This window comes from Ischnura elegans, chromosome 8 (genome assembly GCF_921293095.1).
Source record: "Ischnura elegans chromosome 8, ioIscEleg1.1, whole genome shotgun sequence".
NCBI classification, from domain to species: domain Eukaryota; kingdom Metazoa; phylum Arthropoda; class Insecta; order Odonata; family Coenagrionidae; genus Ischnura; species Ischnura elegans.
In genome coordinates this window covers 13,711,033-13,730,749 of record NC_060253.1, presented here as the reverse complement: position 1 = coordinate 13,730,749, position 19,717 = coordinate 13,711,033, and the positions used below count along the sequence as shown (strand labels likewise).

The following is a 19,717-nucleotide window of genomic DNA, read 5'->3' as shown; positions in this document are numbered from 1 at the left end:
TGAAATTTTTCGTGAAAATTTCATGCAGAAACTATTATTCTAATCAGGAGAATATTCACATCTGTAATATTCATACGAAACGGAAACCATTGAACGGAAATAATAACGGATAACTGACATCGGGAAATGTTCTAATGGGCAACAACAATTAAACATCCAATTTTCATTTTTTCCATGATTTTTTGGTTTTGCATCTTTTTTGTAATATTTTATGATTTTTCCATTATTTTTATCATTTGTATATTTTTTCATTTTGCAATATTTTTTTCAATTTTCTCAAATTTTTTGCCATAACAATTATTTTTCCAATTCTTTTAGATTGCCAGCAGTAGCTGATGGCCAGCTTCGTGGACAAAAACACATAAACATTGTAAACATTATCACAATAATTTTTTGAAATCATAGGAAACAATTCGGTATTACCGTATCAATATTTCCTTTGGAAATCTGCAACTTTTAAACCGCTTATTGAACTTTCTAGTCCTTCCCCCTCCTCAAGTGACGTTGTAAGTCCCCAACACGTGGCCCAGGCCTCAAAAGCGTATCCCCGCGAGAAAAGCCCATTGGGTCTCCATTCAGTGCCCCGTATGAGTTCGATATAAAGCCCCAATTTAGACAAAACGAGCGATATAAAAGTTACTAACAAGGTGAACCGGAAGGGAGTGAAAAATAATATTCAACCCATGGTAGTTTATATTCTGTTATGCTATTTGCAAAAATAAATCAATTTTTCATCAAATGCGATCTCGACCCAAGTAACTATTCTATTCCCAGACACTCTATATTAATAGATAGTCAACAAAATTTTAAGTAATTTCACAAAAATTAAATAAGTGAGATGCACTACTTCTTAATACTTTTTCAACGGTTGGTAATGAATGCAAGGAGGGCAATTAGGCGTAGTGGGTGCTCAAGAAATGCACACCAGTGAGAAGTACAATTTGAAAAGTACAGGGACGATGGTGAAATTTAATAGCGTATACTAAGTACATGATATGGGATCCGAATAAAATGTCATGAGAAGGATTCATGTCGAAGACAGACATATTTATCAAGAAAAAATCACTGTCATTATTCATTTAAAGTTGGAAAAAGATCGAACTTGACGAATACCGTTCCTGTTTTCTATCAATGGCTCCCTTTTGATACGTTTCAACAAAATGTATTCGATTATAGCAATATAAGTACAGGTCTGTAAAGAACGACAGCCAAAAGGACCGGAATAAACACAGAGCAAATATGTTGAAAAGGTTTAAAGGCAAGTTATTCTATGACGAAGAATTGCACTGGTTGACGTCGTTCAGGGAATGTAAAACTTGTAGGTGAAGTAAGTTGACATAGCGCACCTGGAAGTTTATTTTAGTGCGGTCCAACGGAGCTATCACAGTCTTCGCAAGGGCCCCAGCCACTGCTCCAGCCATTAAGCTGCTGAGGATTCGAGTTTGAGTCGTTATCTGAAAGGCAAAAATAACATAAATTAATTTCAAATACTACACAGCTCGGATGACTGAAGCTTCCCTCCGTCCACACAGAATTTTGGTATTTTATAATGAATACCTAAAACAAATTCGCACTACATACCGGACACTCCACTCGCCGTTTCAGATCACATTTTTCGCTATCATTTTTAATTTCCTCACTTCCCATTTATATTTACAAAAGTTTTAAGACCCACAGGGCTCGCGATACAATTTATTTTGATAAAGAATAACAAAAGAAATAGGCCATCCTGATATTTATATGAATTAAGTATCCAACACGTCCGTATAGCATTTGGCCGGATATCAGTGCAGACTGGATGCGCGCCGTCGATGCCATTGAAAACGTGGTAAACAAACCTCGTAGTTAAGGGAATCAAAATCGAGGAATGCATGGTATTATACATAAATTCATTGACTGATTGATGGTAATATGACAAGACCTGCGTGCAATTTTCGCGGGATTTCCACCATTTAAATCGTTGTACATTACCAATGTTTCAATGGACGACTCGTCCATCGTTATCATAATTTTTAAAAATCTTCAGTTTTTCTTGAAGTCTCTCCATTGAAGAGTTTTTCATACTTCTTGATTTCGATGGACGATTCGTCCGTTGAAACTTTGTGTGAATACAACGATTTAAACCGGTGGAATCCCGTGAAGATTGCACACAAATAATTCGCCAGGAAATAATTACATCATATTTTACAAGGTAGGTCGTTCCCGAGAGCGTACTGCGCATGACGTCACTGAAGTGCAATGCGTGCAAAAGGTAAACAAAACTGTAAATAAAATATAAAGACGTATCGTTTAAGTATTGGCTCTGAAGTTTCGTTTTTAAGTTCAGATAATTATTTAGTTATTAATAACTTCAGAATATTGCCAGGGCACAAATGCACAATCTAAGGTACGGCTATGCATTACATTTTTGCTAGATAATAGTGGACTTAAACGCACTTCGAGAAAAAAAAAGACACCCTGAAGGACAAACACAAAAGGCCGGAGAATATCCTAAATATGAAATAATAAACATATAAAAAAAAGAGAAATTACAAACACAAGGGTGTTAAACCGAAAAAATAAGGATTAAAAGAAGTAAAAGACTTCAATATCCAGAAAACAAAGACCACACGACTTCGAGAAAAAACTCCTAATTAACAGCGGGAATAAACTATCAACTGCGACTTCGCGCATTGTGGAAATCGAAGATATCAGACCTGACGTCGTTTGTAATAAAAATAAAGCCATGGATAAAAATAGGTAGAATCTTAAATTAAAATCTTCTGACATACCTTATGATGTAAGGCAAAAGAAAACATAGAAAAAAATTGATTTGCTGCAAATTTACTTCAAAAGAACCATGAAAATTAATATAAGAAAATATGTGAATACAAAGAGGTTACCCAGAGAATTTTAATTAGCTTATCACTTCAAAATTTCCCTAAAAAATCTTAAGAGCAAAGTTAGGAATCAGAAAATAATATGGGCCAGCAGAAATGAAGACGACATCTTATGGGACTCATCAGAAACTGCACTCAAGACTGCAAAATCTCCACCGATGAAAATCATTTGCTTTATTTTGAATTCGAATAAATATATTCGGGTTGTTCTTATGAGAGGGCGTACAACATCCCGTTCGACCAGTCGCCTTTTATCTTTCTGGCGCATTTCTCCTTTAAAACTTCAGCAATCATCTTGGACTTATCAGATTTTTTAGAGAAAAAAACCTAATCAACATTTAACCTCATGCATAAGAAATTTGCCTTCAAGAAAATGCCGAGGCAAAATTTTCATATTTGAGGTACAAGCAAATTTGATAAGGGCTTTGTACAGGCAACTCTGAAAATGTAAAAATTATAGTGTAATATGGTTTATTTCAAGCTTGCCGCGTTAACGGCGGTGAAATTTGCGTCAATTGCCATAAGAATAATTTGCCCAACCGCGGGAAATGAATTACAGACCTTTCGATTTCCGGGCCACAGCGAAGGCACTAAGCTATCCAGGTTATTTTATTCCTATGGCACTTTTACTGAAGTCCGCAGTGCGGAAAGCCTAAAGTCCGTGGTTCGGTTCCCGGTTCAGGCAATTAATGTGAATGATAATTTTTGAACGAGTATCGAGTCGCGAAGTGAGATCGCTCGAAGAGTAGCAATGCGCCATTTTAATTTCAAGTTCTACTTAAGTAAAAAGACAGTTGGTGATACACGATAAACTGAATAAAAATAAGTAAAGGAAAATATTTAAAACATAATTCTCACTCAGTGATTAAATCCAAAGGTTGGTTTGAATAGGTGAGGGTAAAGCTCACCCCCAGACTAAGCCACAGACGTGTGGATATGACACATTTAGGGTATGGGAGCCAGTTCCTATCCCTGAGCCACTTTGCACTTCGAGGATTTTATTAAAGGTTTCTTACGCTTCACCCGTAATTTGAACCCAGGACCTTTAGGTCAGCAGCCAAGAGCTCTATCCTGCCACGCTCCCCATTAAAATCATGATCACTCAATATGTTATCAGAGATAATTCAAAGAACATTAAATGCGTACATACGAGCAGTAAAAGGAACACTCACAGACTTAGAATTGAGGAGAGCAAAAGAGTTGTGTGGGAAAACAAGTCAATTCGTTGATGAGGGAGAGACGATGGTAACATCAGACAAACTGACTTCACAGCGCCATGTTTTGACAGTTACGGACGTTATGAATCATTTATTTTTTTATTTGCTTCAATTTGCGAGACAGCCAACGACGATCCATCACGCTTATTTCCCGAGGCAGCAAGCATTAGGAGGACCCTTCCATCATAAAAATTTGAAGTAAGAGCAGATCGAAACACATTATTAATGCAGATCTAACACGCTTTAACGAACCAAAACACGAGAATGAAAAAAGCGAACCTTCGGTAAAGAGCCAGTGGGCACGAATTGCTGGCCTTTACTTCCAGGCGGCATCATAGACTGTTTACTCCTTTTGCAAATAATAAATTACCTCGATCAAAATCTAGAACTCAAATGGCTTCCTTCCAGGAAGTAACAATTTAATATTATTATTATGATTACTCAAACTGGGCATAGTGAAATGGCTTTGAGTGTGAACAAGAAGATTCAACGGTCAGCCTACAAAATATTAGAAATCGAATTCGTACATAATTACGATTAATCAAAGGCTACACAGAAAAAACGTCCGGCACATCATAATTTTTCTTGATTCTTAGAGTAAATTTGGACTTATTTCAACTATAGGCAGGCAATGAAAAAATCTAAAATCGATCTTTTCACTTTTACAGTACCTATGGCTTCTTTTTAAATAACACAACAAAATTGAGGGAAGCCAAAACCAACACAACAAATTAGAAGTATAATCAACAGAAACCAACACAACAAATTAGAAGTATAATATAACGTTTAACTATAAAAAATAATCATTCTTTATAAGCAATGAAATTATATCAGTTTAAATAAATAATATAAAAACACGTAATTAGAAAATACTAGTTATCCTCTAACAACGCAACACACAATGCATTCGTTAAGATTTCTCCGTGTACCTTATCCTACCGTATCCTTATCGAGGATTTCATCTCGTCCAATAGGTGCCAAGTGTTTTGGTTAGCCCAAAAAATCGAAACGGATTAGCAAAAAGAGATCCAGCCGTCGCGACGCGTCGGTCGCGGTCGGTAATGTACAGGAGCGGGGTGCATCAGGGCAAGGTCTTTTAAGAGCAAGGCCTTCTGCTCTAGGAAATACCATATTCTCTGCCTCCTCACAGGCCTTTGGTTCACACTGGAATAGGGTAGTTTCCTTCATCAAAGAAAACGAAAGGCATTGATTGCGATTCGTTAACCACCATTAGTGTATTCATAATATACAAATTATTTGGTTTTAGAAATCCCAGTTTAGACGAATGACAATGGTCAATTTTAACCTCATTTGAAAAAGGCCAGATTGGCGCCCATACGATTCCACTCCTCGTGACGTCACAGGGACCTAGTTTAGTAGCCCTAGTAGCTAGGCACAGAGCTCAGGGAAACATGTCTTAATAATCACCTATTAAAACTGCATAAGGTCGTAAAGTTTCCTTCGTTTGATAGGGTATTATAATAATCCTTATTTAAGCCAAGTGCTACCTGCTAGCAGGGTACTCTGCTACCTGCTAGCAGCTTGCATCGTATCAGCGCTCAGAGCCTCGCACCAAGGTGTCCGCACACGGCGGCAGCTGGAACCAGAAAGACGTCACGCGGGCTTTTCCCAGCATTCATACTTAGGCGTCGCGTTTTCGCGCGCTTGAATATTTACAATTTTCATTTAATCGCGAAAAATAGATATCGTCATTTAAAAATCTAAAAGCGTGAAATACGTACTCCAGGAGTAATAATAATCTTTCGATTTTGCCAGTAAAAAAATAATAGGAAACCACCCTATTATAGAGGCCTGAGACCTGAGGAGAGAGCCAAGAGTACTGAACTCGGGTACGACCACATAAAAGTATAGTAGGTCATAGTCCAAGGGTCTTCAACCCGTGACCCCAGACCTGCCGGCTAATTTCTTGCGGCTCCTAGAGGCTAAAGAAAGCATCGATGGCTAAGTTCTAACAACACGTATCTCAAAAAAAGCAACTTTTCAGGTGAGCAAATAAACGATTATTATTTTTTCGCTTGTACACTGAAATTAAAAACCAAAAGTTCATAAAACTGAAAAAGAAGCATTCATTTTCAAACAACGACTTGTTTTTTCGCTTGTATTTTATAAAAATGTTTTTACACTATGTTTAAGATACCTGTACCAAACCGGCCGAATTTGAGATAAGTGTTGTTAGAACTTACCCATCGATATATTGTTTACAAATACCAAAAATTTACAAATATCGACACGATAGCCAAAAATAAACGATGACAAAAATCGCATTGAATGATTGAAATTTTAAACCAATAAAGATTATTGCACTTCGAAATTATATGTTTTTCAAATTTTTTGATGTGGGGGTACAATGACGTGGAGCATTTAGAATTGTTAGAACCTAACCATCGATATACTGTTTCGCGAAAAAATATCGACACGGTAGTAAAAAATAAACGATGTCAAAAATCGAATTGATTGACTGAACTTTTAAACCAATTAAGATTATAACACTTTGAAATTATACAGGGTGTCCCATTAATCTTGACCACCCGAAATAACTTTTTGTCCAGATGAAAATTCAAAAATGTGTCAAGCAAATGTTCATTAGCCGTCAGGGGGACATTAATCAGCATGATTGCCTTCCTTATAGCTTTGTTATTTACAAAGATATGAACAGCGGTATGACTTTTTTAAATGGCACCCTATATTTTTTTATTTGGCAATTCATTTCCTCTCCTATAACTCCTCCTGTTCGTATCTTTGTAAATAACAAAGCTACAAGGAAGGCTATCATGCTGATTAATGTCCCCCTGACGGCTAATGAGCATTTGCTTGACATATTTTTGAATAGTGTGGTTTCCTATTATTTTTTTATTGCTAAAATCGAAAGATTATTACTCCTGGAGTACGCATTTCACGCTCTTAGATTTTCGATTGACGATATCTATTTTTCGCGATTAAATGAAAATTGAAAATATTCAAGCGCGCGAAAACGCGACGCCTAAGTATGAATGCTGGGAAAAGCCCGCGTGACGTCTTTCTGGTTCCAGCTGCCGCCGTGTGAGGACACCTTGGTGCGAGACTCTGAGCGCTGATACGACGCAGGCTGCTAGCAGGTAGCAGAGTACCCTACTAGCAGGTAGCGCTTGGCTTAAATAAGGACTATTAATACCCTGTCAAACGAAGGAAACTTTCCGGCCTAAGGCAGTTTTAATAGGTGATTATTAAGATATGTTTTCCTGACTTCTGTGAGTCATGCATGCATTTGTAATCTCAGACGATGTAAAACTCCTATCTACTCGTGTAGAAACTAGGTCCCTGTGTCGTCACGTGGAGTGGCATCGCAAGGGCGCCAATCTGGCCTTTTTCAAATGAGGTTAAAATTGACCATTGCCATTCGTCTAAACTGGGATTTCTAAAACCAAATAATTTGTATATTATGTATACACGAATGGTGGGTAACAAGTAGCAATCAATGCATTTCGTTTTCCTTGATGAAGGAAACTACCCTATTTGCATCTGGACAAAAAGTTATTTCGGGTGGTCAAGATAAATGGGACACCCTCTATGTTTTTTAAATTTTTTGATGTGATGGTTAAGTAAGGTGAGACATTGTGGTCCTCCGGAGGACGTGAAATCGATTTTTGGCCTTTTGCATTAAAAAAGGTTGAAGATCCCTGCCATACTCCGCATCTCACCTCTTCGTCGTGGACGGCGGCTTTTTCGGGTGCGGGAGCAGCCTTGGCGGTGGAGGGTGCGGGCGAGCCGAAGGCGGCTCTCGACGCGGTCGTCACCCGCACCGCCGCCGCCTCCCCTAGCAACAGGTCCTGCTGGTGAGTCATCGCTGCATCCTCCTCCGAAGGGTACCAGTCGAACCCGGGTCCTCCGACTGCAGTGGCTGCTACCGGCTCGCGTGGGCAGCCTCGCCGCTGCACCGCCGGGAAGCATGCGAGGTGGGCGGGCGGGCCGCCCGGCCCTCAAACTACCACCAACGCCCCGCTCTCCTCCTGCGAACACAAAACAAAAGAAAGCCGATACATTAATGACAGACACAGACCAACAAACGTAAATTTCATTTGGGTTGACTCCCCACGGTAATTTAAGTTAACCCACAACCGCAGATTGGGCTGAAAACGAAAAAAAAACGGCCAAAAATGATTTTTTTTCACTTTCAATTTATGAAAAGACGATTATATATTTTCCAATTATAGAATAAACAGTGATGACATAACTGAAAGAATTTTATTTCTAATTAATTTTTTTAGAGCAGGAGAAGTCTGTCAAAACGACATAATACGAACTCGAAATTGTTTTCCTATTTTTTTTGAGAAAATTGACTGAAGTATTTTGCTACAGAAACGTTTTGTTTTAAAATGACGAAACAGTGCACCGCGCCGCAGCGATATACACCTACATGCTACTGCGCAAGCCCCCTAAAAAGGCGTGTGGCAGAGAGTGTTAGTACACCAGCCGTTTCCATTTAAAAAGGGAAATGCTCTAACGAAGCTCCCCCTAGCATTTATTAAATTCCTCTATTGTTCGAGGTATTGTCCTTTATATATTGTCACTAAATATATCTTCATCAAATAGGATATGAAACTTATAACGGAATACGTAAAAATATATCATATTTTTAGATTGTTTCAACCTTAGAATTATTTGGTATTTTTTTAAAATCAGATTACAGATTAAACAGATTTTTAATTAATTTATTTTAACACCTTGAAATTTTCATCCAAACTAAAAATACCCAGAGAAAGAAACATTTCAATTTTGACGCATAATGATGAACTTTCAGCAAATATAAAATGTATTAGCTATCAAAGATACCCAAGGAGTTGGAAAATTGATGATGATATAAATAATTAATAAAAAAAACTTACCACAACATAACGGCTAAGCTAATACTTTTAGTATGATAGTCCGAAAAATACTAGTTACGTAAGCAATATGATTAAAATGGTGGCTACACCCTTATAAAGGAAGAATATCGTTTGATGGAGCTCCTAATCTTATCGCTTCAATAGTAGCGAGCGTCTCGATTGACCGAAGCCGGTATATTGTGGAAGAGAAGGGAAAATCACAGATTGCTCATGAATTATACCCAGGGATCAATTTTCTTCAATTGATATCGTCCCGAAAAAAGATAAATTCGAGTAACATAGCGACTTAACCAAAATTTCGCCACGATCTCTTCAGTAAACTCAACACCGTGTGCCAAGAGTGGTTGCAGTCCAAATGGCCAACTAATAGGGTAGTTTCCTTCATCAAATAAAACGAAATGCATTGATTGCGATTCGTTTCCCACCATTATTGTATTCATAAAATACAAATTATTTGGTTTTAGAAATCCCAGTTTAGACGAATGGCAATGGTCAATTTTAACCTCATTTGAAAAAGGCCAGATTGGCGCCCATGCAATGCCACTCCACGTGACATCACAGGGACCTAGTTTCTATATGAGTAGATGAGTTTTACATCGTCTGAGATTACCAATGCATGCATAAGGCACAGAGCTCAGGGAAACATGTCATAATAATCAACTATTAAAACTGCCTTAGGTCGGATAGATTTCTTGGTTTGATAAGGTGTTAATAATCCTTATTTAAGCCGAGCCCTACCAGCTAGCAGGGTACTCAGCTACCTGCTAGCATTCTGCGCCATATCAGGGCTCAAAGCCTCGCCCCAAGGTCACCTCACGTGCGGTAGTGGGAACCAGAACGACGTCACACGGGCTTTACCCAGCATTCATACTTAGCCATTGCGTTTTCGCGTGCTTGAAAATTTTCATTTAATCGCAAAAAATAGATATCGTCATTTAAAATCTAAAAGCGTGAAATACGTACTCCAGGAGTAATAATCTTTCGATGAAGGCAATAAAAAAATAATAGGAAACCACCCTATTCTGCAATTATTCCACTTTCATTTCTATCGGAGATCACAGAAATCAAATTATGATGTTTTCATTTCTTTTTCGACGCCCTTTTCTCCGAACAGAGGTGCCTCCTATTTTCCCCCACTAGTCTTCAAAAAGTCCCACATTTATGACCGACAACATTCCAATATTTTCTCCTAATTATCCTAAGATACATATCGTCAACATTAACTATGCAAACACTTCGATTGTCATTAGCGTCGAGAATAACTTATTGAGTAATAGGATGAAAAAACTTTTTGAAAAAAAAAAAATTGTCATCACGGTCGCGATTTTATCAAATATAAAAACTGAAAAGCTCTCCCTCCATTAACCACGGTGTCTTCGTTGTCTGCTGCATCACGCCTGTTTTATTAGTGATTAATTATGAATAACACACATTTTAATATCCAAATAAAACCCAAGAATTCGGAATTATTACATACACGAGAACGTACAAGTATTGAGTTATCTCAAATACAAATCCGAGGCCATATTGAATAATATTATACGTATTATCCCGTAAAAATTATTTTTCAGCCACCTATCAGACTGCTGTCCTATGACGTGGTAAGAGTTAAGGTGAATTTACTCTTACCTCGTGATCGTATTTCCTACCCGATAATGGTTGCCTATCCAACCGAAAATCCAGTTTCGGAGGTATTAATTCCAATTTTAACTGGCTTTAGGTATTATCTACACTTCTCTATTTGACTTCAGCAGCTTCGCCAAATTTTGTTCAGCTTGAAACCTGATTCATAAGCTATCCCATTCGAGACATTTAAAACGCAGCTTTTAATATTGTTATTTTAATTGGCTATAGGATATACACTTCTTTATTTAATTTCAGCAGCTGCCCTAAATTTTGTTGAGCTAGTAACCTTGATTCATAACCTACCATTTGTGACATTTTAAGCACAGTTTAAGGCAAAAAATATATTTTTATAGGCCATAAGTCACAGAAAAATGTTTTCTTTTTATTGTGTGATTTTTTTAGAAATTAGCCTACGAGGCCTAAAAACTACTTTCATACATTCTTCTTATACTTCGAATATTAAAGATTGCCTCTGGCACGAATCCACAAGGAGTCCTACATACCATTTCTCTTCTAATCTCGAGATCTGTGAATTTTTCACGGGAAATTAACCTGATTGTAAAATACCCGTGTTAATGTCATTTAGAAACTACCTTTCCTCAACCACTATGTCCAGCACTTCGTCTTTCCTCCTCCACTCCATCCAATTCAAATACTCCATTCTTCTCCATCTAAATATTTACTATAAAATATTTAAATAGAAATGAGTAGCATTGAAAAGTAAAGAACTTGATTTATCTCATAATCTTGAAAATAAATTTCGTTTAATAGCCTTAATTACACCTTACGAGCATGATGCGCCCGCTCCCAGCGGGCTTCCCCCGCTCTTTTCAATGCAGGTCCACAAAGGGATAGGCGCGTTTCTAATTTTAAAATGTAAAAAAAAGGCAGGGTCTTATGTATAAATTGAGGTCAGAGGACCTCTTTAAACACAACATTGGAAGTAATTACACTATCCTCTGTTAATACTTGTTTAGCGTTTTCCTTAATATTTACAAAAATATTTTGAAAAGATCTTACCCCAGGGAATGCTACATAAAGTTGGCCATAAGAGAATACAGGGTCAGGCAGGAATAAGCCAGCTCTTTGCTAAGTCTGACCCTGAGCCTTGTTAATAGTCATCGCCTAGGAAACCTTAATGGGAAATTGTCTGCGAGTCAAATTAAAAGGCATGGTGGGATCCGACGGCGTTAACTGTATTCTTGGAATGAGGACAATCTTGCCGGCATCGATTATTATTTTTTTTATTTTAAAAACCAATTTTAGGAAACAATAGCAATATTTAGGAAGTAAGATATGCCGTCGCATGTTCGCTGATAAATTCTGTGCATTTTGGTACCTCATTTGTACAGTTGGGTTGCGTATAAGTTGAGAAAAAGGTATCTATACAGTAGAAATTATATAGCGGATTTTTTCGCGTAATACGGCCGTTTCTGTCCGTCAGAGACTCGAGTGGCGACTTTTGTAAACCCAATTAATGGCACGGTGGGTGATAACACACTTAATAGGCCGGCTGGAAGATTCTCTGTTGTAATACTCGAGCCCTAAACACTGAATTTCAATCTTCCCAGTGCGATAGCAACGAGGGTGGCTTTCAATAGCCATCAGTCAAATGATACCTTCCTCGGGTGCGTCATATCTAACGTCGCACAGACGATAGAATAGCATTCTCTGGCACAGGTGCAGTTCATCTTTAAGATCCCGAGCGACTATTTGAGCGGTAGGAACGACCCATGACATTTCGAGTCGACCGTGCGCGCGGGAGATGCCAGAGAACCCCCCCCCCCTTTCAAAACCACACATAGAGAGCACCTATAATGGTGTGGTGGTGCCAGGAAGAGGTGTGCAATGGCACTTGGTACCTCGGATATCAATAGCATGACGACAATGACTAATTACTATCCATGCGACGTGATAGCAAATGCGTTTAAAATATAGCATTAGGTTCATATTGAATTTGCACGTTCCCTCAACTACAAGATGGCTATTCTCCCAAGTGAAGTGCAATCTTGTATATATAGGCACCATACGCTGCATAATTCATGACTATCAAAAAGTAAGAAACATAACTGTTTTATAAGATGAAAATTTCTTTACTGAGACATAAAAATGAATACGACAACATTATTGCGGTCAATTATTTGAAGTAATATAAAAATCGTAATTATTATTTCCTCCTTTGAACGATTCCATCTTTCTTTACGTATACACTATTTATAGTCTATTTCTACATCTAAATTCTTGATGCTCGCTTCATAAACCAAGAAAAGCTTTTCAAAGTCTACCATTTTCACGGGCCAAGGAATAATGAATACCATAGTAGCTAGCATAGGCATCAAAACTTTGCAGAAAGATTTTATGCCCCAACCGTTATGATTCTTGAAAATTACTTCCACATAGGGGTAAACCACAACTTAAATAAAAATGTTCACCCTCTTGACGAGAAAAAAGGGCGCTAAAAATGATATCAAATAAATAACGTGCCTTCTATTTTTTTACACATTTCTTACACTAATGTTCACGCTTGTATAGCTAAAAGGGATTTAATTCACTGAGATAGAGCGTGCAATTAACGATAACATTTGCCGCAAAACGCCTTTTAAGTTCATCGATCGAATATAAAGCGTTCCCCTTATCTCTCCTTTCTTTCGATAAACAAATAATTTCCGCGATCACAATAAAGATTGCAGTCATCTAGATAGGAACATCTTCCTTCCTTTATCAAAAAAAATTAGGAAAACTCACTCGTGTCTCGTGTAAGTAGAAAGACACGCATATTTTTTTTTTATATTCGAAATAATTTGCTGCAACTTTCCTTCGCGTCAGCTACTGCATTTTATTCATTCTCCATGTTTTTTAAAATATCATTACATTCGAATTTTGTACAAGGGTTAGCTTGTTGAATTAATTATAATTTAAAATATAATAACAATATAGTTATTGTATCTTTTTCCTTCTGAGTACGGTATTTGTGAGTGCTGTGCAGCTGCAGAAATCCATTTAGGTTCACTGAGAAAATTCAGAGGAATTTCTCATCAAATACGAGTAATAGTGTAAGACATTTAATGCACGGAAACAGTACGAACCAAAAATAAATGTAAAACTAAACAAAATCAATCTACCTGCTATTATTATGAAAACATGATGTATTTAAGATATCACAATGACCAACACGACAGGAAAAAATGAGTTATGACTTCCATCCATTAGGATTGATTCCTAAGCGATTCAACCAGGTTAGTTTGTCTAATGATTTATCCTAATAACGTAGTAATTAATAACCTAATGATTTATCAAAATAAAACCTAAAAAGCAAAGATTATATTACTAGTGAAACAAAACCCTTATGATGCCTTGATAATGACGGTATAAACGTCGAAATTACTTGACAGCTAATAATAAAAAGTTTGTGGAATAGTACTGGGTTTTGTTTCACCATTAACATTTCATCGTTCCACCTAGTAACGCCCAAATCAGTTGATTTTATTAGCAAAGATTATGTTAAGAGATGATGCATTGCATGACGATTCACGTCTGTCTCCACTAAATGGAGCTTACAAAATGTCCAATATTCGTCTGCACAAATACAAGAGGATGTCTGTTGGCTTAGCAATTTCCATACGGCTGCACGGATTGCAACCAAATTTAGTACGCAGGTGCATCTCATGCTCTCAAACCCCGTAGTGATATTTCTAGTTGTCTCCCACGCGTCCTTTGCGTCGTTTCTTAATTACCGATTGTTACGTCACGTCAACTTCCGTGGATGGACATACTGCCAGATAGACGCGGGCTGTTGACAGTCTCAAAGGGTAGCATAACTCAAAAGGATTCTACACTTAACTATTTATCGTCTCGTCGCAAACCTTTTTGCTGAGGTATGAGTTAACACCTCGCGGCTGAGCTTAAAGCCACCGAGTGCGTCCACCGGGTTGCGGATGGTGGGTCGACCTTTAGATATAGAGGTTAGCTGCGAGATAAGCGAGTTCTCTCGTCGAATAAGCAGTCGTGGACAAAAAGCGGCGGTATTCTGAGGGGGTATTGGGCTACCCTTGGGTAAGGTAGACCATTTAAAAGATACCAAAACCTGTGAAGATACCGTGACTTGGCGACTGGGGGCCGCCAACAATTATGCCTCTCATCACCCGGGGGAGAGGGCAGCAGCTCTTCTTCACATGTGCGAAGGTGGAGACCATATTGGTCGGTACAGCGACACACATTCCACTACGGGCGTGGTAACATTTACTTTAACGGCTGTAGTACTGCGATGTGGAAGGCAAGGGGAAACTACCACATATATATCCCGAGGAGTCACAGCTACTCCACTCACTTTATATAATGGCGTAATGGAATTAATCACGCTCCCAATATTTTAAAGACTTGATCATCAATATGGAGCACTATCGTTTACCATTTGTGCCATTGCCATTAATGAAATCAAAGAAAAGGAATTGGGAGTGAATATACACGGAGAAAAAATTAGCATGCTAAGATTTGCCGATGACATAGCCGTTATAGCAGAAACAGAGAAGGTTTTGAAAAATATTCTGGTTAATATGGGTAGGGTAATGAGTAGATATCAACTGAAAATAAGCACGAAGAAAACCAAGATCTTAGTATGCAGCAGAAGAGAAGAAGTCAAGACCAACATTAAAATAGGGAGGCAAAAACTGATAGAGGTGGATGAATTCTGTTATTTGGGAAGCAAGATAACTAGTGAAGGGAGAAGCAAGAAAGAAATTATCAGCAGAATAGCCCAGGCGAAGAGAGCATTCCACCAAAAGAGAGACCTGCTTACAGCGGGAAACTTAAATATGGAAGTAAAGAAACAATTTATAAGAACCTACATCTGGAGTATGCTCCTATACGGAAGTGAGGCATGGACAATGACCGCAGCGGAGAAAGCAAGGATAGAGGCCTTTGAAATGTGGTGCTACAGAAGAATGATGAAAATCAAATGCATCGACCGAGTTAGCAACGAGGAAGTCCTAAGAAGGGTAGGAGAGAAGAGAAGCTTCATGAAAACCTTAATAAGAAGACGGAACAACCTTATAGGCCATATCTTGAGACCTGACGGCCTGATGAAGACAATCGTCGAAGGACAAGTGGAAGGCAAGAATGGAAAAGGAAGACCCCGAACAAAATATATGGGACAAGTAAAGAGAGATGTGAAAGAGAAGAAATACGTAGGTGTGAAAAGATTAGCTGATAGGAGAACTGAGTGGAGAGCTGCGTCAAACCAATCCTAGGATTGTTGACCAGTGATGATGATGATGAGTTAACACGACGTTTTTAGGTCTACGTACGTACGGACACACTTAACTACCAATTTTGTGGAGTAGTGTAGAAGCTGATGGCGTGCATGGTACAGGGAAATAGTTTGTTCGATTGTTTGCAGTAACATATGTATACCATCATCATACCTGCTTTGTTCCTTTACCTAAAAATCCTGCAATGTGACCATGAATTCCAATTTCCAAGTTTCCCCACTTCTCTGGGTACTATCCTTCCCGAGCAACGCCGGGTGGCCTACTAGTATCTTATGATTACTAAACGTAGGGGAAGTTGGCCCCCTGTAACTACCAACGGTAAGGATTCTCGGGGGTGACACGGAGACATCTTAAACTTTTCTTCTGCGCATCCACGAGGCGATTATTGCACCACTCCAATACATTCATCATGCGATTCTGCTCAAATAATCCGCAGAGACTAATGCGATGCCAATTCTTAATTCATCACATCACCCATCAAATAAACGCGTCGATTATCACCCATAAAAATCGACACTCATTTCCTACAACACACGATTATTTTCCTAGCAAAAGAATTAGCGCATAATCAACAAGAATCCGTGTATAATCGAATGATACGCAAGAATCGGATAATAAAAATCGTTTTATTCTCAAGAATCGTCCACTGTTCAACGATTCTCTTATATTTCGATTATTCTCCCATTATTTGCATAATCGATTATTTCAACCAGATTATTTTCCATGATCAATAACGCTGGAATTTTATCAAATAATGCGATTAATCGATTGCGAAATTTTTGCGCACCGCTAATGTGAGAGTGATAAGTACCTTATGGTCTAAAAAGAACGAGCAAAACGAGGATTAACTAACGAGAATTAACTAAGTAAATGGTGAGATTGAGCAAGCCAAGTGTCAACAAACTCCGAGAGCAGATGCCATAACGATAACACTAAGCAGGAAGGGAATCGACCACTTAATACACAAAAAAGGCACAAAGTCAAAACAAATTATCATTTCGAACCTTCGTCTCGCGAGTCGAGGCGGCAAAATTCAAATGCTGCAGCAATCTAAAAATCGAAAACCTACCGGCTGGAATCGATTTTTCGAAACAATAAAGTCGACTAACATTAAATCGAAAATCGAAGTATATTTTTCAATCCCTATTCGTGGGAACCTTAAAATTTTTATTTATTTGAAAGGACAATTACAACGTTGGGCAAAAATTCCTCAGAACCAGTTTCTGTGCTCCAATCTGACCTAGCGACTGTCATAACCAATAATAATAAGAGATAAGTGCCGACAAACTTCGCGTGACTCAACATATTTACTCTCCGGAAAAAAAAGTGTGCGAAAAAGTCTTATTTCGAGTCCGCATTCCCAACAAACAACGCAGTTAACAGAAATAGCAGCCCAAAAATTATTTGAGCGGTTATTTTTTTCCCGAAGAAATTCGTTCGGGGATAAATTTTGGGAATAAATTAAATTCTTGACTTTTTTTATCCACCAATGAATCAGTATTAAGAAAGTTTTTAGGACGTCTAACCTAACCTCGCGTGGAATAAAAATGGAAAAAAAATAACTTTCAGGAAACCATTTAATAACTAAACCGCGCTGGAACGCGAGACTAACTAGTGCACTCAACTGCTCCCACGTTCCTCATTGCACCTCTAAACGAGGCACGTCACGCTTCCATTAATATCTTAGGAAAACAATGGCACGCTCTAACCGCCAGGACTCACTCAGGACGTGAGGAAATAGTATAAAGCGCAGCAGCGACACGAACGCCGTGAAGACGAGACAATTCGCTGTGAAGGACGACCGAGGCACGGTGGGGCGGGAGGTGGGAGGGAAAATTCAAGGCCATCACATCAATCTCACATCCGATCAGAATGCATCCGAAACAGTTTAATTCATTGAGTCCTCCCTCTCCCTTCCTCCATAGCACTCAAAGAGAATGGGACGGACTCTTCACTTCCATCACGAAAATATTTCACGATTTTTTAAGCGGCTTTTCTTTAAAGAAATTTGCAGGGAGAATACGCTGTGGAGAAAATTCGGCGAATGATACTGCGCATAGTAATAACATAATTTAACTTATGATGATTTCAGACTTACCTGCGTGAAACCTTTCCATTATGGAAAATGTAATTATAAACTTTGTAGGTTCACTAATATATTAAAAAAAACACGATCCGGGTTACGTTAACATGATTACGTTTTCAGGTGTATCTACCTGCAGATGAAACCATATTAGGAGTCGTATTTAAAAAAATATATTAGTGAACCTACAAAGGTAATTCTTCCATTTTCTTTAATATGATTATTTATGTGTCAAATTAATTCTGTACCAAAAGATTAATTAAATTTGTTCATTTAGGCATTCACACGTGTCTAAATTTGTGAATTAAGACTTAATTAAAAAACTATTTGTCACACATTCGTAAACTCATCAATGACATGAACTGTGTAACATTAAGAATTTCCTAATTGCAATGAAAAAAATGCTTACAGGTCACTAAAAACATACTGCCGGTGTCGTCGACGAAGTTACATGATCGTTCATGTTCACGACTGATATTTTTAATATTCATTGGAAGACGTTTTTATTGAATTTTGAAAATATTATGAAAGTTGATAATCAAAGTAGAATTTCAAATCTAAAGAGGCACATAAATATTATTTAAAATACTCGAGATATTTATTGGTCTTTTGAATCCTCGTGTGTGTACTCTCATACTATTCCAACACCATGACTTGTGGCTCATTTATTTACTCCAACTATCTTTAGTAACTACGTCAACAATTTAAGAGGTTTGATAAAGAGTGACGTGTGATAAGGGTGTGACATCACGCATGGCCGTACCCAGGATCAAAACTATGGGGGTACGGTTGGGTGGGGGGGGGGGGGGCAAAACTAGCTTTGGTCGTTCAAGTCGTAACTTTTTTGCACAGAAAAGGTTAATGAAACCAAAATTTTATGGAAATTATGACAGCAATTCATTAGTTTTTCATAATTATTTGTTTGAAAAAAATAATGATTTTTATTTGTTCCATGTCTTATACTAATATCATTTTTCTTCAAAAGGAAAATTTATCATAACTTTTGTTCTGAATTAAATTTATTTTCGCTTCGAGGGGGGCAGTTGTCCCCCCCTACGCCCATGACATCACGGATTCAACACAGAAAATGTGCACCTACAACACTTCCCTGGCATATTTAGCGAAATGTAAATTCTTAGGCACCAATAATAGGACATAAATTGGGTTTCTCAACGACATAAAGGGAATGTAAAGCTTAAGTTGACTTATCGCCGCTTTTATTGGTAGTGTACAACTCACTTGTATCAGTTTAACCCAACGCATCACCCTCATAATCATCATCACTGATCAAAAATCCAAAGGTTGGTTTGACGAAACCATCCAATCAGTTCTCTTATCAGCTCAATCTTTTCATATCTTGGCATATTTTCTCTTTCACAATACCTGTCCACATTTTCCATACGAGATTTTCCTTTTCTGTTCTAGCCATCCACTAACATATCCACGACTTTCTTCATTAGGCCCTCGCGCCTCGAGAAAGGACTGATTAACCTTTTCCGTCTTTTTCTTGAATGCTTCACAAGACACCTCTAACATCCAACTCTCCCTAATAACTCACTCGTTCAATCCATTTTATCTTCAACATTCTTCCATAGCACCACATTTCATTCTGTTACGCCATCGCAAGCCTCATACCAAGTTTTCGCAGAGAGTCTACGCTAAATTAATAGCAATCTGCATTTATTGATCGCAAAAAAAAAACATTTTATAAGAAGTTACAGAAAATTTCAAAATGATACCTACAATTTTAAGCATAAAACGA

General features: G+C 38.0%; 1 protein-coding gene across 2 annotated transcripts in view; it reads right to left on the bottom strand.

Moving 5' to 3' along the window:
* LOC124164331 (mitochondrial coenzyme A transporter SLC25A42) overlaps positions 1-19,717 on the bottom strand; it is a 101,123-nt gene that overhangs the window by 8,519 nt on the left and 72,887 nt on the right. For both annotated transcript variants that reach the window (XM_046541601.1, XM_046541603.1), the window contains 2 exons: positions 7,795-8,103; positions 1,347-1,454 (listed from right to left, as the gene is read on the bottom strand). In XM_046541601.1, coding sequence (XP_046397557.1) covers positions 1,347-1,454; positions 7,795-7,938 — 252 coding nt within the window. In that variant the 5' untranslated portion in view covers positions 7,939-8,103. The remainder of the gene's footprint in view (positions 1-1,346; positions 1,455-7,794; positions 8,104-19,717) is intronic.